We start from the raw sequence: 27563 nt of genomic DNA, 5'->3' as shown, positions 1-27563 counted from the left end.
GTGTGTGTGTGTGTGAGTGGGGGAGGGGGGGGGGGAGGGGATGCAGGTGCATTGTTGAGGTGGAAGAACCAGTCTCCTGTCTGCCAAAAATAGGGTCTTTTATATGAACACTGGGCATCAAAAAAGCAAATCAGCATTATTTTGATGTTTGATCTGATATGGCGACATTTTTTTGGACGGGGTGACAATAATGTCTTCCATTACTTAAATGGTGCTTTGTTTCTGGGTCGTAACCATAGCACCATGATTCGTCACCAGTAATAACCTTTGATAGAAAATCTGGATCAGTTTCAAGCCGTTGTTTCAAAGGACAATGTGTTTCAACTTGATGTTCCTTTCAATTGTCAGTCAGAATTCGAGGAACAAACTTGGTAGCAACCCTTTTCATTTCCAAATCTTCCATTAAAATTTGCTGAGCCAAGCTCCAAGATAACCCACTATTCCCTGACAGCAGATCAACTGTCTGTCAGCACAAGCTCTCAAATTTTTTCAATATGTTCTCGGGCAGTTGACGGATGTCCAGAACGAGGTCTGTCATTAACTGACACATCGCCATTTTTAAATCGAGCAAACCACTAGTAAATTTGAGTTTTTTTCCATAGTGTCATCCTGGTAAGCTGTTTTCAACAATCAAACAGTTCCAGCAGCATTTTTACCAAGCAGAAAACGAAATTTCACAGTTGCACGTTGTTCGCATAAACTTACCATCATAAACAATGAAACAAAAACAAAAAAGAGGTAGCAAAAACAATCACTGCAGGTGAATAGAACAAGCCAGGTCGACAACACAGGCAGCACTGAACTGGCAATGAGTTGTGCTATACACGCCTAGTGGCAAAAATGCATACTACACAAACTCCGCCCATGACAATATTATTCTGGTTTTCTTTTTGGGTACCCTCTCGCATGTAATACATGGATATTTGTCAATAAATCCTATGGTCATAATAAGGATAAGGAAACCCAGAAGCTATATATCAGAATGATTCAAGTTTCATGTTTGGAAATGGTCAAAACATCTTACTGCTACTTAATTTCCTTATAGTTCCTAAACAATAATGCAAAATATAACAACATTTTTTTTTACCTTTTCTCTTGTTCATGTATATCAAAATTTATCCAAAACTGGCTTTTACAGTTGCTCAACTTGTCATTAAAGAATAAGTGTACTGTTAAATGAGTGGAGAAACTATGGCTCAAAGCACAATGGGACTTCACATCTGAAGTCATCAGTCCCCTAGAACTTAGAACTACTTAAACCTAACTAACCTAATGACATCACACACATCCATGCCTGAGGCAGGATTTGAACCTGCAACCATAGCGGTCGCGCGGTTCCAGACTGAAGCGCCTAGAACCGCTCGGCCACACCGGCTGGCATGGAGAAACTATCAATGTGGCATTAGCATGATTGTTAATAATCAGTTGGACATGATATTCTTTTTGCAGAATAAATGACTCACTAACACAGCCGTTACTCCAGTATGTAACCCATTAACAAAAAATAACAAGCAACTATGCTGTCATTTTACCTACTGGCTAATTCAATAAGAGGAAATGCTTTTAACTAATTCACTTTTATGCCAAACTCAATAAATGTGTTGATTCATTATAGTTCACATACAGGTGGAGCTCAAGGAAGCAATACAAAATCAAACATTTTCGGAAGAATACAATCAATGCCAAATACTCTGTCTTGATGAAGTTTTGAGTTTAAGAAAGAAATTTAAAGAAGACGGTGGATATCATACCTCAGCTTTCCAACTCGCATTATTTGTCAGGGTACAATGATATCATACAAGCATGACTTAACAAATGTGTATGCAACTTTAAAAAGGCAGTGCTATAATATTCAGTACCTTGTATATGAGACTGATAACCTACAGCTCAATACTTCACCTACATATATTGGATGGCTGCTGTATTTTCAGTACCACCGTTTGTATAACAAAGAATATCACTTAACAGGTTTTAATTAGTATGGGCCCATTTATATCTATACCGATGTCCTTCAAGTAACTTCATTTGTTTGGAATTACACTTAAAAATAAAAATTTGTAGATGCAACACATGTACTATTGTCTGTATTTTAAAAAGACTCTCAGCAAGGCAGCTGATGTGAGCAGATGGATCAACAGAAATCTTATGACATCAAATAGTAATCATGTCTTCCTCATCACTGCCAGTGCTACCTAGCAAACAAAACTGTGTTTAATGTGTCTGTGTTTATAAAAACAGAAGTGATACTCAGTTAATGACTGCTGAAATTTTAAATAATCCTCTCTGTTTGACATGTTAGAGACATTGAACACTTCAGTAAGCATTCAGTATGGTCAACATACTTCGGTTTATACTGCTTTAGCTAATCTCATCATTCACCTCAAAAAGAGTCTTCTAAGGAAACTAATTACAAAACTGCCCAATAAATTTCTCAGCAATGCCTAGCACTTGTGCCATCACTAAACATAACAGATTTTGAAAAGCCCCTTAACATATCTGGTTTATCATTGACTAAGTGCAAGAACAAGCAGAGAAAATGCACACTTTAATGCAGTATGTTACATGGGTAAGACACAAATCATGCACTAGTTTCTCTGGTAAAATATAATAGTCAATATAAATGGACAATCTCACCAAAGAGACAGAAAATAAAAACATAATTATTTAGCTCCACCAACATTGAATTAGTAACATAAAATATAGCACTATCAGTACACAAGCTTTTAGTAGCCAGATAGGGGTGTTTAACATGCTACATACATATTTGTTAACATTACCACTTATAAAGCTTGCATCAATTATTTGTAACATGCATCTGCACAAGAAACATAGACCCCACCACTTAGGGGCAAAATGTCATACCAGTAATTTACTCATGCACTAAAATTTCATTAGTGCTTGTACAGTCCATGTATTAGTGCTTACTAAGCAATTTTATTTTGTAAAGTCAGAGGAAACACTTACCTATAACAGTCGCAAGTACCATTTTTCCAATGAAGAATGTTTCTGGTGTTTCCTTAGTCAGCATATTAAACAGTTCTTCAGGATTAGGTGATGTATATGGGCTTCGTAAGTCCTTATATCTATGATTGAGTTCTGCCCTGATATCATATAAGGTAATACTCTTGTTACCAAAGCCCTAAAAAGCAACAGACATTACATTATAATACTGCAGTGCAAATGCAAGTATTTAACTATTAATGTCAAATTTAATCAAATGATGGAGCAAAATTTTCACCAAAAAAATCTCAGTCATGATCTAATCATGGTGCTTCTCTCATGGCCCCGCTCTAGAATGAAAGCAAAGATTTTCATACTTCTTTGTTGTGAACACTGAAGAAAGGTTCGAAGACCATTCTGATATTCATTTTTTAACTGCTGGTGCAAAATATCCATTCTTATAACACACAAACATTTCTGCTGTTGTTATGTAAGGAAGACAGTATGGTATCATGAGACAAGAACACGTAATTGGATACATGTGATTCTGATGATAACAGGAAAATAGTTCAAATGGCTCTGAGCACTATGGGACTTAACATCTGTGGACATCAGTCCCCTAGAACTTAGAACTACTTAAACCTAACTAACCTAAGGACATCACACACATCCGTGACCGAGGCAGCATTCGAACCTGCGACCGTAGAGGTCACGCGGTTCCAGACTGAAGCGCCTAGAACCGCACGGCCACACAATGATAATAGGAGATTAAGAATGACCCTGCCAGATTTGTAGGGATTGAATCCAATTCTGAAATACACAGTGTCACTTATGGCCTGTTCTGTTATTTTTCTAGGATGAGGGTGCATCAAGAAGTGATCAAGTATGAATCACAATTACCAATAGTGACTTTCTGTGAATAGGGATGTCATGTGCAAAAGCTGCTCGATCTGCCATCATTTTATTGCCACCATTTAATTTTTCAACATCTTGATGCAAATTTGCTTGGTTCTTCATGCTTGACACATCAAAAATACACATACCTGTCTCTCAAGTTCTTCAGCAAATGCATCAAGATCAAGATCTTTTAATCTTTCTGGAGACTCTAGAATTTCTTCCAAAGCTCCAGCAGGATTAGGATCTTCATCATCATATTCTAGGGCATCTACAGCCATTTTCCGTGCCCATTCATATGTTTCGGGATGTACTCTTGAGCCATCAAGGACTTCTACATACGCTTCAGTGCTGAAAAAAAAAAAAAAAAAAAAAAAAAAAAAAAAAAAAAAAAAAAAACAGATTTACAAATACCAAATGTATCACAAGTATATCTCCAATTCAACAACAAACAATATACATCTGTACACAACTATAAGATTACAATCAAGCCACTGAACCATCCCTCAACTTCATCTCCACAGTCTAACTTTTTTTGACTCAAGCAGGAGCGCATTTCCAGAAATGTTGATAATAGAGTTAATGAGATTTCTACATACCTGTCTCCTAAGGAATTTGTATCGATCTTAATAAATCCTGCACAGTTGATGAAAACTTTTGGACCCATACGGCAAGACGTCACAAGCTGGGTCCTGTTTTCAAGCCTCTGATTGTTCTGTTTGAGCAACTTCAGCAGTGCCTGTCCTTTTCTTGGACCAAGGCCACAAACAAACTGGACAAGGTTGCATGTGTATGCTTGCTGGACAGCCAAATTTATGTCAACACCTACTTCGTTGGTTCGATTCACAAACTCAAGATACAGTGCTTCAAGCAGTTCCTCTCTTACCAGCTGGTCCTAAAATTGTATTACGAAACAAAAATAAATATTTGTAATATCACAGTTTTAAACATGAATAACTTAAAGCTGATGATAATCTCTGAACAAGCAAGCATATGATTAGGAAGTAGATGTAAGAGGTACAATTGAATGAAGTGTATACAAAGAGAGATACTTTTGTGAAATGTAACAAATGTCAAAGTAAATTTGTGTCAGTGTTTGGAGGAAGTTACTTCAAAAAATGTACAGAAATTCCATTAAAACAATTAAATAATGGATAACTGAAGGGAACAAAATATCTTGTAAATAGAAAATAGTAACTTATGTAATTGTCAGGAAAAACTACTTCTGAGCCATTCCCAGACACACCCATAATTATCCAAATTTCCCCATGAAGCATCTGCAAAGGAGCACCCCCTCATAACTCAATATCACCCTTGACTGCACCCACCCAATGCATTCTATTTCAATAACACCAAAGGCATATCCTACCCTATCATAAGCAGGGGTACCTGTGCAAGCAGTCACACAATATACCAACTTTGCAGTTCTGCACAGTCTTTTCGATAGGCAAGTTGTGACCAACAGTAAAATTGGTCATCCAGTGACAGAACAAGCTTCTGAACACATCATTATTAACTTCAATGACAGCTCCACAGCTGATGTAATCTGGAGCCCCCAATCCCCCTCCACAAACATTAGCTTCTCTGTATTACCTTACCTCTTGTCACAGTCAAGACTACAACAATGCAACAACCCCCCCCCCTCTCCCCCTCTCTCTCTCTCTCTCTCTCTCTCTCTGTGTGTGTGTGTGTGTGTGTGTGTGTGTGGTTCAAGGGACAGCATCTGTGTGCTTCACCTAGGACTTTCCACGACCATATCTGTTGATGTGAAAAGTGCTAAATTGTGTCATGGTTCTGAGTCTGCCTCTCCCACCACTTTATCTAGCTGGGTGAGTCATTTCTGAAGTTGAAGAAAGGCAATTGTTTAAAAAAAACCTTTGGGTGAGGACAGCTTTATATACATATTCCATAACAGAATTTATTATAAATAATCCATCATAATTTCAGGAGAATTATAGGGTCTACAGTTAAACCACAAATGACCTCCATTCCTCATGACTAAAGCTGTCACTATTCAATATGTAACCATACTACTATTTGATAATTTTCTCAATAACATCACAGTATCTCCAAGAGTTAAGAAAAATTTCAGTCTTACTCTACAGAAAACATCTGTACTAACAAATTAATAGTGTGTGTGGTACAGAGAACAAAGGTGTTTACTTTGTCATTAAATTCAAAAATATATCACTATTAACATCAGAAGTGTTAAAGACTAATATCATTTTTATTACATTGAAGGCACTTTACTGTTTAGTACAATGTAAATAGACAGCACATAGCCATACACATTAACAAATCATTACAATATAACAAATTCCAGGATGGAGATGACAGAAATTACCATAGCAACATCTCACCTACAGCTGTTTGATGTACGGCGGATCAATATACAGGGTGTTACAAAAAGGTACGGCCAAACTTTCAGGAAACATTCCTCACACACAAATAAAGAAAAGATGTTATGTGGACATGTGCCTGGAAACGCTTAATTTCCATGTTAGAGCTCATTTTAGTTTCGTTCTTCCACCTACGCTCAATGGAGCACGTTATCATGATTTCATACGGGATTCTCTACCTGTGCTGCTAAAACATGTGCCTTTACAAGTACAACACAACATGTGGTTCATGGACGATGGAACTCCTGCACATTTCAGTCTATGTGTTCATACGCTTCTCAACAACAGATTCGGTGACCGATGGATTGGTAGAGGCGGACCAATTCCATGGCCTCCATGCTCTCCTGACCTCAACCCTATTGACTTTCATTTATGGGGGCATTTGAAAGCTCATCTATGCAACCCCGGTACCAAATGTAGAGGCTCTTCGTGCTCGTATTGTGGACGGCTGTGATACAATACGCCATTCTCCAGGGCTGCATCAGCGCATCAGGGATTCCATGCAACGGAGGGTGGATGCATGTATCCTAGCTAATGGAGGACATTTTGAACATTTCCTGTAACAAAGTGTTTGAAGTCATGCTGGTACGTTCTGTTGCTGTATGTTTCCATTCCATGATTAATGTGATTTGAAGAGAAGTAATAAAATGAGTTCTAACATGGAAAGTAAGCATTTCCGGACACATGTCCACGTAACATATTTTCTTTCTTTGTGTGTGAGGAATGTATATTGAAAGTTTGGCCGTACCTGTATATGAAGCTTGTAAACTGACCCATTGCACGTAATTTCAACACGAATTGTTCAAATGATCTGCAGAATATGGAATTAACTAACTGATTAAATTGACTGATCTCAAATCAGGCCAAAACAGATGTTACGGAGATTTTGGAGTTATTTTGTGTAAGCGTAAAGAAAAGACTCTGTTACTTGTTTATTGTATGTATAATTCCTATTGTACAGACTGGCTTTTTTCTCAGAACAGAGAAAGAGGACGTGATAGGCAGGGTGGATGGAATGCTTTGCAGAGTGTGAGATTTGGACATTTTATTAGGTCCTGAAAATCTATGCAGAAATACTCTTGTGGCAGAACCATGTTAACCATGTTGGAAGCATAGTGGAATGCAATGTACATCATGATTTAAGCAATTACCTATTATGGAATATGAAATTTTCATCACAAACTTAGTAATTTTTAGTGGACTAAAAGCTGTATAAAATGTTTTATCATAATACACTTCTTTGTAAAGAAACAATATGTAAGTAATATATTAAAGGAATCAGGAATACAGCATTGTTAAATTCAGAAGATACAAAAAAGTAGCAGAGTAAAGTACACCATAAAACTTATTTTACATGTATGCTATCATCTGGCAGATGCCACAATCCAGATAATGAGGTGATGGATATTACACCTCTATCCAGCCACTGTATAACGGCTACATCGCTGGTTCAACTGATATGGAGAAAAAATGAAGAAACAGCAAGAATATTTATACCTTGGTACAAATAGTCTTGCATGTCTCGCCAACAGTGCAACATGGAATGAAACGACGACAACATACTCGCTCGGTACCTTCATAAAGGAATTCATAACATTTAAATTTATGTACTAATTACCTTAAAAGCTAGCTTACTATTATTTGCAGCAAGTGAAGATCCAATGTAAAACCAAGGTTTATTGAACAATTTGATCTTTCTTCGAAGTGTGATTCTTGTATGAAAGAATTGATATGAATGTGACTGTGTGTATATTTCTAAGCTTCGCCATACATTAAAGTTGTTTGTAACTATTTCAAAGCTCCACTGACAAAAGCTGGTCCAACATTATCTTTTTCCTGTATGGGTAGCAGAATTTAGCAAAGTGTGGTGAAATCTTTATGTATCTATTTATTTGTGATTTGTTATTTGCTTCGCTAACAATACTACATGGATATTCACAGCTAAGACCTATCCTACTTTTGCAAAGAGTATTATATGGCTACTGAATATGTCAGTGGAGACACGACATAGCAATGCTAAAACCAAGAATAGTTTTTGCCTTTACATACTTTAGATAAGCCTTAATATTTCAAACATCTGCTCTGCATTTATTTGCAGGCATCTATGCAATCCTCACTGTTATGTGAAAGATTAAATCAGAAAAAGGAAGAAAAACATGTATGAGTTATTAATCACAGGTACATAAAATCTGGAAATGCCATCAGAGGCTTCTTATTAAGAGAACTGACACATCATCATACAACACATAGCAATGAAGAATTATTGCCATATATTGGCAAAGAATTAATCCCTCAAGAAGCACAATAAGGCATGCTCATACTTCACTGGCAAATAGTTAGAGCCCCAGAAGCACTAGACCTCTGGGACAAATGGAACAACCATTCACCTAAAGCAGTAATGTCAACTATATAATCAATATAAAAACACACCGACCAAATGGGTGCAGCTAACCAACCCTGACAAACCACTGGCAAGATAAAAGGAAATTCTACTTTATGTTTTTATCTGAGGTGATTGGAACCTCTATAGTCAGAAATAAAGATTATTATTATTATTATTATTATTATTACACTACTGGCCATTAAAATTGCTACACCAAGAAGAAATGTAGATGGTAAACAGGTATTCATTGGACAAATATATTATACTAGAACTGACATGTGATTACATTTTCACGCAATTTGGATGCATAGATCCTGAGAAATCAGTACCCAGAACAACCACCTCTGGCTGTAATAACGGCCTTGATATGTGTGGGCATTGAGTCAAACAGAGCTTGGATGGCGTGTACAGGTACAGCTGCCCATGCAGCTTCAACACAATACCACAGTTCATCAACACTATTGATTGGCGTATTGTGACGAGCCAGTTGCTCGGCCACCATTGACCAGACGTCTTCAATTGGTGGGAGATCTGGAGAATGTGCTGGCCAGGGCAGCAGTCGATCATTTTCTGTGTCCAGAAAGGCCCGTACAGGACCTGCAACATGCAGTCATGCATTATGCTGAAATGTAGGGTTTCGCAGGGATCGAATGAAGGGTAGAGCCACGGGTCGTAACACATCTGAAATGTAACGTCCACTGTTCAAAGTGCCGTCAATGCGAACAAGAGGTGCCAAGACGTGTAACCAATGGCACCCCATACCATTACGCCGGGTGATACGCCAGTATCACGCTGACGAATACACGCTTCCAATGTGCGTTCACAGCGATGTCAGCAAACACAGATGAGTCCAACATCATGCTGTCAACAGAACCTGGATTCATCCGGGGCGGGGGGGGGGGGGGGGGGGGGGGGGGAACGTTTTGCCATTCGCGCACCCAAGTTCGTCGTTGAGTACACCACTGCAGGCGCTCCTGTCTGTGATGCAGCATCAAGGGTAACTGCAGCCATGGACTCCAAGCTAATAGTCCATGCTGCTGCAAACGTCGTCAAACTGTTCGTGCAGATGGCTGTTGTCTTGCAAATGTCCCGATCTGTTGACTCAGGGATCGAGACATGGCTGCACGACCCGTTACAGCCATGCGGATAAGATGCCTGTCATCTCAACTGCTAGTGATACAAGGCCGTTGGGATCCAGCACAGCGTTCCGTATTACCCTACTGAACCCCCCGATTCCATATTCTGCTAACAGTCATTGGATCTCAACCAACACAAGCAGCAATGTCACGATACAATAAACCGCAATCGCAATAGGCTACAATCCGACCTTTATCAAAGTCAGAAACGTGAAGGTACGCATTTCTCCTCCTTACACGAGGCATCACAACAACGTTTCACCAGGAAATGCCGGTCAACTGCTGTTTGTGTATGTGAAATCGGTTGGAAACTTTCCTCATGTCAGCACGTTGTAGGTGTCGCCACCGGCACCCACCTTGTGTGAATGCTCTGAAAAGCTAATCATTTGCGTATCACAGCATCTTCTTCCTGTTGGTTCAATTTGGTGTCTGCAACACATCATCTCCGTGGTGTAGCAATTTTAATGGCCAGTAGTGTATTATGATATCGGGTCAAAGAAGGTAGACATTACTACAAAACGAATGATGAGATGGGCTGCTCCTGAACCTCAGCCCCTTGGGTCACAGGCCCATGGCACACGCAGGTGCAAGCAGAGTCACGTACAAGATCAGCTTTTCTAGTTCTTTTACCAACATTTCTTACCCTACTGAATCAAAACTACATGTGAAAGCAGAAACATAATACAGGATTGCTAAAATAAAGTTGGCCGAAAGAGTGTTTTCAGTGTTTCTGGCAATGTATGAGAGGTGTTCAAAGGAAAGGTACAAAACAACACTGTGTGTGCAATTGAAGTCTATTCAAAAATAATCACCAGAGGCCCGAGAACAACTATTCCTCATTCCCAGAATTGCTGTGGCTGTGACAAGAGCCAGTCTTCCAATGTGTCTCCAGTTCATCATCTGAGTTGAAGCACTTCTCTTCAAGATGTTTTTCATAGCTGATCAAATACGTGGAAGTTGCAGGGTGATATATTCAGGCTTTAGGGCAGATGTTCAAGCCCCTCCCATTTGAACTTTGCCACTACACTTTTCGAGACCTTGAGAATGTGTGGCTGTGCATTATTGTGGAGCAGAATCTCTCTCTCTCTGTGAGCAGCCCAGGCTGTTTGCTCTTGATGGACTTGCATAGGCTACAGAATGTATCACAGTGCACACCACTGTTAATGATTTTTCTCTGCTCCAGGAATTCTCTGAGTATAGGACCTCAGATGCTGTAAAAGACGGTAAGCTTTACATGCTAACTGCACATATTTAAATTTTTTTAGGGAAGTGACAAAGCCTTTGCCTAGATGTCTCACAACATTATCCCAAAGTGACATGTAAATTTCACCCTGTTTGGTTGTTACATCATTCCATACCTTTTCATTTGAACACTCTCAAAACCTAGATAACATAATGGTAAACTAGTAATATGATAAAAGTACTGAGCTGAGATCTGAGTGTGTAAAGCACATGTCGAGCTTTTTAACGTTTTTCTGGAACAGTTTTATTTTGGCAACCAAATGTAACAACTTCGCTGCAACCGCTACACAGCATTTTATAGGCATATGAATAAGGTGGAAGACAGTAAGTCATGTGCCAGAACATAAGCGTACGAGCACTATCCAACTATGCACTCACAACAATGACTAACGCTGAAGTGCAGCAAAAGGCCAACCAGGCCATCATGTTGTAGAACATGCTGTGTGACCAAGGGTAGTTTACTCCCATGGGCGATTCAGAACTATCTTTTTGATCCTCACTACCAATACAAGCTTTTCTGAAATGTGAAGATGGAAGCTCTCCCTCCTGCACAACCTTACTTAGTTCTCATAACCACCCTGGTCTTCCTTGCCTCCACTATTTTCTGACCCCAACCCCAAACAATGCTCTCACTGTCCAATTTCTTCTCTCTTCCGACCCATTCTAGTTCCTTCCTTTAAGCATTTCATTATTTCCTATTTTTTCCTCCAATTTTATAACTGTTTCCCCTTCTTTCTTATGCCCCTACTGGCACAGTTATCAACATCAAACTCGTTCCTGCATGCAGCTATTTGTTTCGCGCCAGCAGGATTCTTCCAAGTCCAATTTGCCCTATTCTTCACTCTCCCCATTCCACATATAATCAGGTTTTCTCAACAAGCACTTCATCCAATCTTCCAGTGAATGTTGTTAGAAGACAACAGTGTGCACATGTGTGCATTGGTGTGTGTGTGTGTGTGTGTGTGTGTGTGTGTGTGTGTGTGCATTTATAATACAGAGGAAGTGGCTATTTTTATAGAAACATAAAGAAAGCAAATAGTTTGTTACCAGAATCTGTTCACTGAACACTGCAAAAATGTTACACCCGCCCGAGTGTGTGCGCATACATGTCTACACACAAACACGTGCACGAACACACCCACATCCACACAAATAGGATGAGAACAGAAAATGACGGAGAATAATTCACAATTCTCACCAATGCATTACTATTATATACCTATGCAACTTACCTGCAAAGGATGGTATCTAAGGCACAAGATTTCTTCATCAGATGTACAAAGCTGAGAGAACTCAATAAGTGGATCTTGCATTCTTCTAGCAATTGATATAGCTTGTCGTAGCAGATGAGGATAATCACGGAAGTCATTCTGCCAAAAAATGAAAATAAAATTAACTCAAAAGTTTATGATACTTTTCATCAGTTATTATAAAATTACAGACAACTAAGAACAGTTTACACAAAATTTATATACAGCAGAGGTGACATAAATGCATCAGTGTGTAACTGAAAATTGGTAAGCACATCAGACAATTTAAATGCTTTAAAATGTAAATAAGATATGGAATGGATAAAATTTCTGGTATTAAGAAAAGAAATTGCAAATCGCAATACAGTGTAAATATGAATTTTATTTGTAAAATTGGAAGAAAAATGTACTAAAATGAATGAAAATCACGAACAATTTAAACAGACAACATTATAGTTTTTTGCGGTAGTTTACTTTCAATATTACAACTGATAACAGGATAAACATGAATTTTACATCACAGCTAATAGAATTGAATGGAAAGTGTATCATAAATGCTGGGAGGTTGTATGTAACGAAAAGGCTAAGTTGAAGGCGTGGGCCAGGTAAAAAAACTGACTGCCTCTTTATATGTTTGTACATTGGTTGGAAATATCGCAAGCAATGTTGGATGCGTCGTGAGTAGCAGTTAGCTCCACTAGCTGGAATGCTACAATTTGTCAGTTCAAATCCAATCACCAGAACAATATTTGTTAATCAGTATTTATCATTTCTAGATGGTTCACAAAATTATTTACATTTATAATGTACTCATTTACTGAAATATTCAATGTCTGTATAAATAACAGCATCCTCCATCCAGGATGTAGTTTAGTTCTGTTCTTTTTTGTCTGTACACTGGTTTCCATAGTAAACATGCTTTCAGAGCTGAATGTTGTGCTTCACTGAGAATCCTGTTTTTGGATTTGAACTTAATTATGGCTATGATGCGACTTGGTTTGGTAGAGACTAGGACTTGATATTTTTAAAAATATCGGGAATCCGATGCATTGTCATGTTTTTGTTCTGGTCTTCAGTCCAAAGACTGGTTTGATGTAGCTCTCCGTGCTACTCTATCTTGTGCAACCCTGTTCATCTCTGGAGTCACTACTGCAACCTACGTCCTTCTGAATCTGCATACTGTATTCATCTTTTGGTCTGGCCGGTATTACACTATCAAATTTCTCTGTCAAAGATTTGATCAAATACTCTGTCAAATATATTTGACAAAGATCTTTGACGTAGCGCTAGAAGGGGTATTACACTGTCATCAAATTTTTCATCAAAGTTCAAGACAGCTGACAACAACTTGTTATTAACCACAGCAGTTGCATGTACCGCAATTGCATTGTGCGCGCATGCGGGGAAGAAATGGGGGAAAAAAGGAACCAAACATACAAGGTTGACAGTCTTAAATTCCTGGGATTACAACTTGATAATAAATTCAGTTGGGAGGAGCACACCACAGAACTGCAGAAACGCCTTAACAAATCTGCAGAGTGAAAATCTCATTCTGGAAATCTGTATTTGCAATTCGAGTGTTAGCAAACATAGGCAACATAAAAATGAAAAAGCTTGCATACTTTGCCTACTGTCATTTCATAATGGCATATGGTATGATATTTTGGGGTAACTCTTCAAGTCAAACAAAAGTTTTCAGAGTCCAAAAGCATGTAATACGTATTATTTGTGGAGTAAACACACGGATGTCCTGCAGAAACCTCTTCAAAGTACTGGGTATACTAACTACTTCCTCTCAGTATATTTACTTCTTAATGAAATTTGTCCTAAATAATATATCTCTTTTTCCAACAAACAACTCAGTTCATACATACAATACCAGGAACAAAAATGATCTGCACAAGGACTTAAAAGCACTTACTTCAGTTCAAAAAGGGGTCCACTACTCAGGAACACTCATCTTCAATAGTTTGCCAGCAAACATAAAAAATTTAGCTACAAATAAAGATCAGTTTAAAAGGAGCCTGAAAGATTTACTAGTGGCCAACTCCTACTCCATTGACGAAATTTTTAATAGTAACAAATGATGTATTGTATTTATTCATACTATTAGTATTGTTATTTCAGCTTAAAAAAACATTGACATGTTCCACATCCACGAGGATCTCCTCAGCACAGATCTATGGAACGAAAAACTAATCTAATCTGGGGGAAGCCGTGGGTTTTACGATGACACGATAAAAGCATTCAACAAAACTTGTTACGTGAGCTTACAGTGGAAGACGTCAAGTCGTTCATCAATTACTTAAGAATGGATGAGCATACATTTCTGTATGTACTCAGTGAAGTGTATCCTCATATCACAAAGCACAATATTCACTTAAGAACTGCTACATCTTCAGAAGACAGGCTCACTGTAACACTCCGATTCCTTGCTACAGGAGAGGGTTAGGTTAGGTTACGTCTCCAATCTTCTTAATCTATTTTTGTATTCAGGGTGCTTAACTTTGTAAAGCGCCCCATCAGCTTCATACATCTCTATTAATTTTGTAGTTGTCGGCACACACCAATTGTATTTACCGGCAATGTTTATAAAAACACTACAGACGACAGAACGCTGCAGCGATGCTAGCGCTCCATGTGGTAGCATGTCACATTGCAGTGAACAGAAGACAAGCGATTTCTTTGATCAAATCTACAGCGAGGCCCTAGATTTGATCAAATATTGGATGACATTTGACAAAGTTCCTATTACACCATCAAATATCTGTGACAAAGATATTTGATAGTGTAATACCGGCCTCTCCTTCTATGATTCCCCCCCCCTTCCCACCAGTACTAAATAGGTGATCCCTTCATACGTCAGAATGTTTCCTATCAACTGATCCCTTCTTCTAGTCAGGCTGTGCCACAAATTTTGTTTCTCCATAATTCTATTCAATACCACTTCATTACTTATGTGATCCACTCACCTAATCTTCAGCATTCTTCTGTAGCATCACATTTCAAAAGTTTCTATTCTCTTCTTGTCTAAACTGTTTATCATCCATGTTTCACCTCCATATATGGTTATGCTCCATACAAATACTTTAAGAAAAGACTTCCTGACACTTAAATCTACACTCGATGTTAACAAATTTCTCTTCATCCGAAATGCTTTTCTTCCCATTAGCAGTCTACATTTTATATCCTCTCTAATTTGCAGCCCAAACAGCAAAACTTATCTACCACTCTGATTGTCTCATTTTCTAATCTAACTCCCCCAGCATCACCTGATTTAATTCAACTACATCTCATTATCTTCATTTTACTTTTGATGTTCACCTTATATCCTCCTTTCAAGATACTTTCCATCCCGTTTAACTGTTCTTCCAAGTCCTTTGCTGTCTCTTGACAGAATTACAACGCCATTGGGAATCCTAAAAGTTTTTATTCTCCCTGAACTTTAATTTCAACTCTAATTTTGCTCAATATACAGACTGAATGACATCAGGGATAGGATACAACCCTCTCATACTCCCTTCTCAAGCACTGCTCCCCTTTCATGCCCCTCGACTCTTTATACCTGCTATCTGGTTTTTGCACAAATTGGAAACAGTCTTTCGCTCTCTGCATTTAATGATTGCCACCTTTAGAATGTGAAAGAGAGTAATCCAGTCAACATCGTCAGTGGCTTCCTCTAATTCTACAAATACTGCAAATGTGAAAATACACTTTTTCCATGTTAAATGACAGTATACTTACCCTCGGAACTGTATTTATCAATCCTTTGAATGATTAAGCTTTTATACACCAGTGTAGAACTTTCCAGTACGTCAGGTAATGAAAGCCAGGGGAAAAAAAGAACATGTTTTGGAAAGATCTTTGATATGCAGCAACTAGTATGCTGTATATTTTCACATTACAAATGTTTATATTCAAGTTCCACCACACTTAAGCTATATGAAAAGCTAAGCTTTCATATAAAATATTGGTCTTTTTATGCATTATTTGAAATAATGACATACATGTCTAGTCTTCTGGGCTCAAAACTCTTCTAAGTGGCTGGTCCTCAAAGTGTTAAGTTTTAAATGAGAGTCAAATGCTCTGTGATTTAAGAAATTCACCGCACATTCTCAAATGTAACATAATTCACCTTGCGTAAAAGGGAATTTACTTTGAAAGTAACGCTTGCCACACCACAGTTCGCAATATTTTCCCACAACCTGTTAGAAATAAGCTCATTTCAGGAATTGCCAGCGCACACCAGAAAATGGGCATTATTGTGCACGTGCAGCTACAATTATATAGGAAGCCTAATTGTCAGTATGTACATAGCCTTAAGAGATCTTACATTGCATCATAAAATAAACAGGATATCGTAAACCATACTAAAATGCATAATTTGGCTGAAAGTGACATTTGTACGTCCAGATTCACAGTGGAGTAGGCCCCAACCTAATATTAAGCTTTTCAGTTTGGTTTTCGGGATGCAAATTTTCTTGGAATACCGGTACTGTATTATCTCATGTTCGGTTCTTTATTATGGCATAATGTCATATGTGCCAGAAGATGAAAACGTGCACTTCAAATTCAGCGAAAGGTTGAAACTAGCCAGTAGTGTGGAATGAAACACTTCATTTCAAATAAATTGATTGTCTCTGTGGAAAACATTAATGAAAGCCAAACTTCTTTAGCAAACTGACAAAAATAAGTTCATTGTTCTCCAAGGCAATTGATGCTTGACTGCCAAAAATGTGGAAATAAAATAAAATCAGAAAAAAACACATTTTAGCCTTCCATAATTATATGAACATATTTTAATTCACTTGATAGCTGGCCACAGAAATCCATTTGTTTTCATTTGATGTGAGAGCTGAAAACGAAGTGGAAACAACAAAATCACTAAATGTAACCACGGGTAACATGGAGACTATACCTCTCCCCACTACAACTCAAACTGCTCTGCGCCTGCATGAATCTGGCAGCTTGGGGATGCCAAAAAATTACTGGGTAGCATCTGGCTGTCTGGCTGCTTGTTGCTACTGCCGATACAGCTAACTGCTATACACCAAGTAGCCAGAAGAGAAAGAAGGTACTGCTCATTGCATGCACATTGGCAATTGCTCACGTGAACCTATATGTAAACAATTTTGACATCATACTCATCAGAAGCAGTTTGTTGTTACGAAGTATTCCATAGTTTTTGTCCTAAAGCCTTTGACAAATTTTGCTTGTGTGTGCACTGGGTTTTGTTGTTGTAAATGGCACATTTCCTTCACAATTTAAGTTATTTTGGTTCTTTCTCTTGTTAATGTTTTATTGCTGCAGTATGGAGTACGGTAAAATTCTTTGTTACAGTATCAATTCTTACCAGTCAAAATTACAAAAATTTAACTGAAAAATAGAACAATGAAAAATTCCTGTGTTTTTCCTGGGGTATATACACCCAGTTAACCTATCTTCTATGAGAAATTGTTGGGTCAAATACTGCCTTGCATGTTCCTACATTTCCCCGAATAGAAGCCGATCTTCCCCGAGGTAGGTTTCTACCAGTTTCTTCTGTGAAGATTTTGTGTTAGTATTTTGCAACTGTGACTTATTAAACTGATAATTTTCACACCAGTCAGCATCTGCTTGAATTGCAATTATTATAGTCTTCTTGAAGTCTGAGGGTATTTCGCCTGTGTCAAACATCTTGCTCAACAGAAGGAAGAGTTTTTGTCATGGTTGGTAGAGCCGATTATATCAGCATTTTCCCTTACACATCTCCGCCCACCGCAGAGACCTGACTTGTTATTTACATTTTTGTTCATCATTTTAAGCAACTGTTTTCAAAGAATTGTTTTCGAAGAACGGTGTTGCGAAGAAATAGCACACTAGTTGCATTAAAATTGTTTTTTAATGCAAGTGGTGTGCTATTTCTTCACATCAGAAACCATCACTCCCCCCTCCCTGTGCAATCGGACTTCTTCTTCCTGCCACCTATACTCACGTAATACAGTCAAAGAGAAAGACTGGACATAATGAAAGCTCATAGAGTAGTAACACTCCACACAGTGAAATTAAAATTATGTTCTACTACAATTTTAAAAGAATGGTTTCAAATATTTATCAAAAACTGTGAAAAAATATAATATAAAATAAAAATATCGGCATTTGATATTGTCATTTCGATAGTGATATACCAGTGGAAAAAATATTGCCGACATATAACGCTACTTTTTAGAAAAAATATCAATATGTCGATATTTTGTCAACAGCCATAGTAAAACGCTGGGTACTCCAGAACATCTGTATCATCGTGGCTCCAATTAGGCGATGTAAAAACTGTTGTCTACATGGTCAGGAACCAGAATGCAAGCAGTACACTCTTCCTAAGGTCCTCATATTCAGAAGAGTAATGAATTTCAAAACAGCAGTTAGTTAGCTGTTCACCACACATCAATCATATTTTGCTAGAGTCATTGATCACGAACCAATAAAATGGTTGAAAGGATTCAATTGAGTTGCCAGATACAAAATGTGGAGTAACATGATGGGTTTGGCAAATGTGTGCTTTTACTTGGATGGCACAGCCCAGCAGTCATTCAAGAGCAATGAAGAGAAGCTTGATAGCTGGGACAAATTCCAGATTGAAATGAAGAAAACATTTGGTAACAATCAGCAGCAAGTCCACTCCTGAAGGACAGGGCCCAGTGTCACAGGGAAACAACACAGTCTTGCATACAAAACGTTTTCACCCTATGCCACATTGTGAATCCAAATATGACAGAAACCGACAAAATCTCACATTTGAGAAAAGGAGTTACAGAAGACAGTGAAATATGCTCACTATTTTTATATACGGTATTTAGCATATTTCGTGACAGTACCTTTTCCGTGAAATGTTTACAAGACGATATTTGTCTTGGCTTCAGTCATCTAGTGGAAGTATGATTTCACAATGCAGTTTCGTCAGCTGCAGAAATGACCTGGTTCAATGTGTTTGCCTCATTTTTGGTGCTTCAAATACCATTTCTTCGAATGTGGTTTCTTCTTAAAGTTTATATAAAAAAAGTAGTAACATAATTCATTTTTTCCTGTTCACCAGCAAATATTTATAACAGCGACCTGCACATTGTTCTACCATCAACACACACCAAGAGTTCACTGCCGTCTGACAACGGTCAAAGACGACTCCAGTGTCAAAGACATTTTAAACAACACACAAGCTTCCACTTGTAATCAGTCTCTCTGATATTCTTCGTCACATCTACTAATAGTAATCAATATGCTGTCACTCTCAAAAATATAAGTAAATTAGCATAAAATAAGGCAAATTACAATTTAAAAAATTCTGACAAAAATATAAGAAAACATTTATAACATCCCCCATTAAATTTGGTATCGACAAATCCAATAGAAAATAATACACCTCCCAGATCCATTACAACAGGAATGAAACTCCTCTCATAAAAGAAGTCATACCAGCAGAGGAATTAATAAAGTGGTGCAACAGAAGAAGAATCTGATGTAAGAGGTGTGATCGATTGCCAAATGTGGTCCCTATGGCAGTTGTGGAATACCACTATGACCTCACCTCTCTCTCATGCCAGGTAGAAAGAGAAGGCCACAGCATTTCAGGACAGCCAGAAATGTCAGATCGAGTACACAACAAATAGCAGCCATGAATGTTGACCACATATGTATGAAGATAACTGAGAATGCCGAGAAAATCTTTTGCCTGAGAATGGACTTATGCATACAAGCTACTGGCAAACTGAGGTTGAGGATTCTAACTGGGGAAAGACTGTTTTCTTAACACTGACAGCCTCAACAAGTTCAAAGTTATCCTGTTTTAATTACGTGATGTTCCACCCACGTTTGAGCTTATGATGGACAACCTGCCTTGATACCATAAATGGACTGTGTGTCTCAGCTATTTGGATGACACTTATTTTTTCAAAGACATCTGAACACCACCTATGCTGTCTAAGGTGTTTATTTGACAACACATTCACCTTTGTGGAGGATCATCATTCTCATTAACAACTGACCTTCCTGAAGGATCCATCGGGTTGACTGGTGAAATGAGCACTGAGGCTTCAGGTATACATCACAGTGGTATACAAAAGTGGAACCAAACACAAGGATGCAGACTGCCTTTTACGGAATCTTTCAGTAGAATATAGTAACGAAGATGTGATCTCCATCATTGTTGCATTAAATGACATTGCTTCTGAACAGATGGAAGATCCATTACTGCTGAAAATGTCAGTGCCTCTGAAGGAGGAGGAACCAACTAAAGGTGAATTCCACTTAACAAATGGAACACTTCTTAGGAACTATGATCCAATGAGGCTGGAACAGTTTTTCATCAGGCCAGTTCACCTACAGCAAGCTATCCTGAAGTTTTCCATGACACACCTACATCTGGTTCCCTGGGATTTGTGAAAACTATAGAAAGAATCAGACGTAGATATCACTTGCCACTGCTCTACTGTAGTGGGACACTATATGAGCCAATGTAAGGATTGTCAGTAATGGGAGTGATTGTCGCAATTACAGCAGAGCAGCTGATACCAATTCTGGTTGTAGCAGCACTATTCCACCGGATTGGAATCAAACTCTTGCGGATGTTCCTGAAGCCAACAAATGGGAATCAATGGACAGTAGTCTCCACTGAGTACTTCATCCACTATGCTGACACCAAAACTGTGTCAACTGCAGAGGCATTGGGAATTGCAAGGTTTCTTGTAGAAGACATAATTTTGAAGCATGAATACCCTGTTTAATGATCTCTTATGGTAGAAAAGTTTTCCAGTCGAGACTGGTATCAGGGGTAATTTCATGTTGCAAAAATCACCCACAGAATGAACTGCCTACCATCCACAGAATGTTTTAATAAGAATCTGGCAGACATACTCTTCATGTACGTTGATGTCTAACAGAGAGATTGGGATACAATATTGCCCACTGTGGCATTCATATGTAACACAATGAAGAAAAACATAAAAGCTTCACACAATTCTTTCTGGCCTATGGTCATGAGGTCAAAACAATGAATACATTGTCCCTTTCAACCAGGCGTTACTTAGTATGACTATGTGAAACATATCATCATCACCGAGAAACAAAACAGTTGGCTCTAGTACATTCTCTGGACACCCAGTAGAAGGAGCGAGAGCACTATTTACTGAGCACTGGCCAGTGAAATACAGCCCAAGAAACACAGTATGAATTTTCAAACTTCTACGGAAAGGGGGACTATTGAAAAAGTTACTAAAATGTTACTTCATCAAGTAGACAGAGGCACATAAATATCGAATATGTCCTCTATATGAAGCTCTATTACAGTCCTTAGGTGCAGAGCTTCTTGTTCAAGGAAAGCGAAAGCCTGCTAAATAACAGCAAAGCTTATGCCTTCAATGCCGATCATAGTGACAAGGATGTATCAAGGGAAAGGCTATTCCAGTGCTACCATACAAAGGACCGCTGATGAGATCTACTTTTAGGAAGGTGTAGTTGGCTCCAATGAGAACTTCTGAAACTGTGGGTCCTGTTTCTCCACAAGAGGGACTAATGTCAAGAGCTGTGCTGCAGGCATGGTGGAGTAGCAGTTAGTGTCGCTGGCTGGCATGCTACACGTTGCCTGATCAAGTCCAATTACCAGTAAATATTCGTTATCCAGCATTTATCAGTTTTAGATGGCTCTCAAAATTTCTTATGTTTATAATGGCTGCAGATTCTGGAATATAAAATGTTGATATAAATAGCAGCACTCTCCAATGAGAAGGCAGTTTTGTTCTGTCTGTGTGATGGTGAGCATAATAAAAGTGCTTTCAGTGCTAAGTGTTGTACTTCATTGATGATCCTGGTTTGCACCTGGATTCGATTGCGGTCTGATGTGACATTATTATTAATAACAAATACATAGTGGGAAATAAATTTGTTGTAAACTGGTTACCTCTCCTTTTATAGAATTGGCATACACTTTAGCCAATTCATTGTCACATATTTCCACAGCTATTGTTGGAAACTGGTCATCTTCTACTAGCTGATTGACTATTTCCTTCAAATCAGCAGCCACCATAAGTGCTTCCCGTGACTCTCCTCCAACACATATCACATGAGGCTTCTTGGTGTAGATAAAATTTCGTAAAGCAAGTAAGTCTGCTTCCTGTGGAGGTAAGGATCAAAAAATATTTTCAAAACAGCATTTACAGTGAGAATGACAGTAAAAAGAACCATTAGATATTAGATATGATTTCAAAACACCAACATTATTCGGACATGATTTAAAAACTTGTGGAAAGTGTGGCCAGATGGCCACTTGAACATTGCTACTTACAAATGGAAATATTGCATAGTAATGTTTATATAACCCTATTTTATAAGAATATTTAGCCATTAACATGGCAAACCATATTAACATTTGGAGTCCTGAGTTCCAAATGCTTATTAGAAACTTCTGGTAGAATATACAAATAATAGCAAAACTTGTACAGCTTTGTTCTTAAGTAGCAAACACTTGTATTTTTAATAACTTGTTGTAGAAGTGAATAAGTGGCAGCTTCCTATTCTTCTTCTTCTTCTTCTCCTCTCCAATTTGCTACCCCTACCTTCAAGTAGCAGCTTTTTTGTTAGTGAGACAGATAATTACCAATACAAATAAAGCATACACCCAGTGGAATGGTCTCCATACAAATGAAACTATAGTGTGTGTGTGTGTGTGTGTGTGTGTGTGTGTGTGTGAGAGAGAGAGAGAGAGAGAGAGAGAGAGAGAGAGAGATTATAAACATTCAATGTACCTTCTGCAACTTTTCTTCTTCTCTGAATGAATTTTTCCTTCTCAGCAAATGGGGTAATCTGAGATAATCAGTGCAGTCTCCATCGGGCCCAACCATACAAGCAAAAGATGCTTGACTGTAATCTGGAACGTAAGCTACTGCCATAACTCTTAACCCTTTGCTGGTGTCCCACTCTTCTTCTTCCTCATCTGTGAACTCCACTGAATATGGTGCAACCTGGAGAAATAGAGACAAGTCGGTAATTAATTCTGTTGAGATAATAGATAACTGTGATATAATTCCTATATTATATTTTAATATGGTGGTAATACATAGAGATTGAGTAATGAAGGTGACACACACATAACTTAACTCCACTGGAAATCTGTTCACTCTCACCTTCAGCCAATTATACAATTTGCGGCAACATGTTCTAAGAACAGATTCTCTTGCTTCGATTAGAAGATTTGTTCGTAGTTCTTTACGTAAATCTGGAAGCAGGAGGCATTTCAGTGCCAGCTCCACACAATTTACTCTAAGTGAATTCCACTCTTGGACATTTTTGCTGAATTCGTCCTATAATGGAAAAGAATCAAATTTATATTGAGGTCCACAAATATGGAATACACAAAAAATATGGGATTATTTTTATTCCAACTTTTCCTTCACATCTCAAAAGCAGTCCTAATATTGGACCACAAAATACACATTCTTAGAAAATTTAGGCAAAGATGTGCTCTGACTGAGCAAAGCTAAGTGCAGCACAGAGTCAGATTTATACTCTGTAATCGCATCGAAAATTTGACATCCACTGATGGATCTAAGACTTTCAGCAGATTTCTCTATGTGCATAGGTGAGAAAATTCAAGAATGAAAGTACCTTTTGCATGACGTGTCAGTGCCAAGTAACACAGCTCAGTGATATGTGGACCATACATAAAGAGAACAGCCACAGTATAGTAAAGATGGTAATTGAAACAAATATGCAGTGAGACATACACAAATGACATTTTTCTTCAAAGACGATAAGTAGACTGAAGTCAGCATGATTCATGATGGTCCCCTGGATATTAAAAATGCCAGGACATTGCTCTTAATAGAGGATGTGATCACTATGGACTGCAGTGCACGTTCTGCAACGTCCCCCCCATGCTGGCCACATGGTCGGTAAGGAGTTCTTGGAATATGGGATTCCATTCCTCCACCAATGTGTTTGACAACTGCTGCATGGTCACTGATGCACATGGACATGCTGCAGTTTGTCTTCCCAAAGCACCCCACACATGGACAATGGATTTAAATGCGAAGAACAGGCAAGCCAGTGCATTTGCTGCAGCTCCTCGTGTTTAATACAGTTGTGCATAGTCATACATAAAAATGACCAAGTGGGCCCCTTGATATATGCACTTGGGGAAGGAGTACAGTGTCATTATAATGTTGATCGGTAAATGTATGCTGTTCAAAGATTTTGAGGTCAGTACATCCGTGTAACATGCTTCCCTCACTCTTACACCTGAACCACCAAAACAAATATGTTCAACAATGCTGGATGTATCTTCATACAGCAAGAGGTGGGAACATTGTTGAACATGATTGTTTTGGTGCTCCAGGTGTTATGCTGTGGGTTGAGAGCGCATCTCGAGTTCCCGCTGCCAATAAGGCGAGTACACCGTTCGTTTGTTACATATTTTTACGAGCTTCAAACAGGAGCAACCTATTTTCAGTTATCTGTGTAGTTACTAGTTTATTTTTGTAATTTCTTGCACATTTTTGTGATTACTAGGCACAACCTTTTATTTTAATAACAGTATAGCATGCAGTACCACCGTGGTTATCGACCCTTGTATCGACTGTGGTCCTTTGGTGCACAGCCGAGTGGAGGGTCTGAATCAGAGGCTGTGGTGGTTCTGTGACTGTGTAGGCTGCAGATTCCTTGACTTGCACCATTGGGTGGTGGGTTTCTGGGTTCCACTTAATAGGTTGGGAGTCGACTACACACAGGAAGTGACTACACATGGAGCGGGGGCTGTGTGGAAGGGACTGGGCAGTTTTTTTAGGTTAGTGTGTCTCAGGAAACCACAGAAAGGGTGTATATCTAAAAGGGCACAGGTAAAACACAGTAAGGTAGTTGTACAAACTATCGGTATTGTAGTTGTAAATTGTCGTAGCTGTATTGGGAAAGAACCAGAGCTCCAAGCCCTTATAGAAAGCACTGAAGCTCAAATAGTTATATGTACGGAAAGCTGGCTAAGGCCAGAAATAAGTTCAGCTGAAATTTTTTCAAACGAAGTAACAATGTTCAGAAAGGATAGATTAAATACATTTGATGGAGGAGTATTTATTGCCGTCAGAAGTAGTTTACATTGTAGCGAAATTGAAGTAGATTAGGTTAGTGGTGTTTAACGTCCCATCGACAACGAGGTCATTAGAGACGGAGCGCAAGCTCGGGTTAGGGAAGGATGGGGAAGGAAGTCGGCCGTGCCCTTTCAAAGGAACCATCCTGGCATTTGCCTGAAACGATTTAGGGAAATCACGGAAAACCTAAATCAGGATGGCTGGAGACGGGATTGAACCGTCGTCCTCCCGAATGCGAATCCAGTGTGCTAACCACTGCGCCACCTCGCTCGGTAAATTGAAGTAGATAGTTCCTGCGAAATAGTATGGGCAGACAATTGGACTAAACTATTAATTGGATCATTTTACCAACCCCTCGACTCAGAAGATACAATTGCTGAACAGTTCAAGGAAAACTTGAGTATCATTTCAAATAGATACCCCACTCATACAATTATAGTCAGTGGTGACTTCAATCTACCCTCGATATGCTGGAAAAATTATGCATTTAAAGCCAGTGGCAGGCATAAAACATCATCCAAAATTGTACTGAATGCTTTCTCAGAAAAATATTTTTAACAGTTCGTATATGAGCCCACTCGAAGCATAAATGGATGTGAAAGCATACTTGACCTCTTAGCAACAAATAATCCGGGACAAATAGGGAGTATCATGAAGGTTACAGGGATTAGTGACCACAAGGCAGTTGCTGTTAGGCTGAATACCACAACACCCTCAACCATCAAAAAGAAACCCGAAGTACATCTATTTAAAAAAGCTGGTAAAAATGCTTTAAAGTCTTTTTAAGAGACAGTTTCCACTCCTGCCGTTCTGATCATGTAAGTGTAGAAAAGATGTGGAATGAATTCAAAGAGATAGATTCAATGGAAATTGAGAGACATATACCACATAAATTAATAAGTGATGGTACTGATCCCCCATGATACACAAAACAGGTGTCAGATTGCTGTTGCAGAAGCAACAAAAAAGCATGCCAAATTTAAAAGAAAGCAAAATCCCCAAGATTGGCAAAGTTTTGCAGAAGTTCAAAAGATTGCGCGTACTTCAATGTGAGATGCTTATAATAATTTCCACAACGAAACTCTGTCTCAGAATCTGGAAGACAATCCAAAGAGATTCTGGTCACTGGTTACAGTGTCACAAAAGCAGACGAAGTAAATATTCCTGATTTCCAATCAAGAACAACAGCCAAGATGACAAACATAGAAGTAGATCCAGAATGAGATTTTCACTCCGCAGCGGAGTGTGCGCTGATATGAAACTTCCTGGCAGATTAAAACTGTGTGCCCGACCGAGACTCGAACTCGGGACCTTTGCATTTCGCGGGCAAGTGCTCTACCAACTGAGCTACCGAAGCACGACTCACGCCCGGTACTCACAGCTTTACTTCCACCAGTACCTCGTCTCCTACCTTCCAAACTTTACAGAAGCTCTCCTAAGCTCTCTTGCGAACCTTGCAGAACTAGCACTCCTGAAAGAAAGGATATTGCGGAGACATGGCTTAGCCACAGCCTGGGGGATGTTTCCAGAATGAGAAACATCCCCCAGGCTGTGGCTAAGCCATGTCTCCGCAATATCCTTTCTTTCAGGAGTGCTAGTTCCACAAGGTTCGCAGGAGAGCTTCTGTAAAGTTTGGAAGGTAGGAGACGAGGTACTGGTGGAAGTAAAGCTGTGAGTACCGGGCGTGATTTGTGCTTGGGTAGCTCAGTTGGTAGAGCACTTGCCCGCGAAAGGCAAAGGTCCCGAGTTCGAGTCTCGGTCGGGCACACAGTTTTAATCTGCCAGGAAGTTTCATAGAAGTAGATATCCTTGGTTTAGCAAATCAGCTTAAATCACTTAGTAAAGGCAAGGTTTCCGGTACAGTCAAGTTCCTTTCAGAGTATACTGATACAATAGCTCCATATTTAGCAATCATATACAACCACTTGTTCACAGAAAGATCCATTCCTAAAGACTGGAAAATTGCTCTAGTCATACTAATACCCAAAAAGGAGAGGAGGAGAAATCCGCTGAATTACAGCCCATATCACAAACATCGATTTGCAGTAGGATTTTGGAACACATACTGTGTTCTAACATTATGAAGTACCTTGAAGAAAAAGATTTATTGACATGTAATTAGCACGGATTTAGAAAATGTCGCTCTTGTGAAGCACACTAGCTCTTTATACTCATGAAGTAATGAGTACTACCGACAGGGGATGTAAAATTGA

General features: G+C 38.8%; 1 protein-coding gene across 1 annotated transcript in view; it reads right to left on the bottom strand.

The window, feature by feature from the left end:
• LOC126248845 (transcription elongation factor SPT6) overlaps positions 1 to 27563 on the bottom strand; it is a 181317-nt gene that overhangs the window by 32061 nt on the left and 121693 nt on the right. Inside the window, exons 15-21 of the mRNA XM_049950270.1 lie at positions 23395 to 23571; positions 23017 to 23232; positions 22173 to 22385; positions 12227 to 12364; positions 4434 to 4729; positions 3984 to 4185; positions 2965 to 3139 (exon numbers count right to left, since the gene is read on the bottom strand). Of these exons, the coding sequence (XP_049806227.1) occupies positions 2965 to 3139; positions 3984 to 4185; positions 4434 to 4729; positions 12227 to 12364; positions 22173 to 22385; positions 23017 to 23232; positions 23395 to 23571 (1417 nt within the window). The remainder of the gene's footprint in view (positions 1 to 2964; positions 3140 to 3983; positions 4186 to 4433; positions 4730 to 12226; positions 12365 to 22172; positions 22386 to 23016; positions 23233 to 23394; positions 23572 to 27563) is intronic.

Source organism: Schistocerca nitens, chromosome 1 (assembly GCF_023898315.1).
Source record: "Schistocerca nitens isolate TAMUIC-IGC-003100 chromosome 1, iqSchNite1.1, whole genome shotgun sequence".
Taxonomy (NCBI): domain Eukaryota; kingdom Metazoa; phylum Arthropoda; class Insecta; order Orthoptera; family Acrididae; genus Schistocerca; species Schistocerca nitens.
Note: the sequence above shows the minus strand (reverse complement) of the source record. Positions and strands in the feature narration are given on the sequence as shown.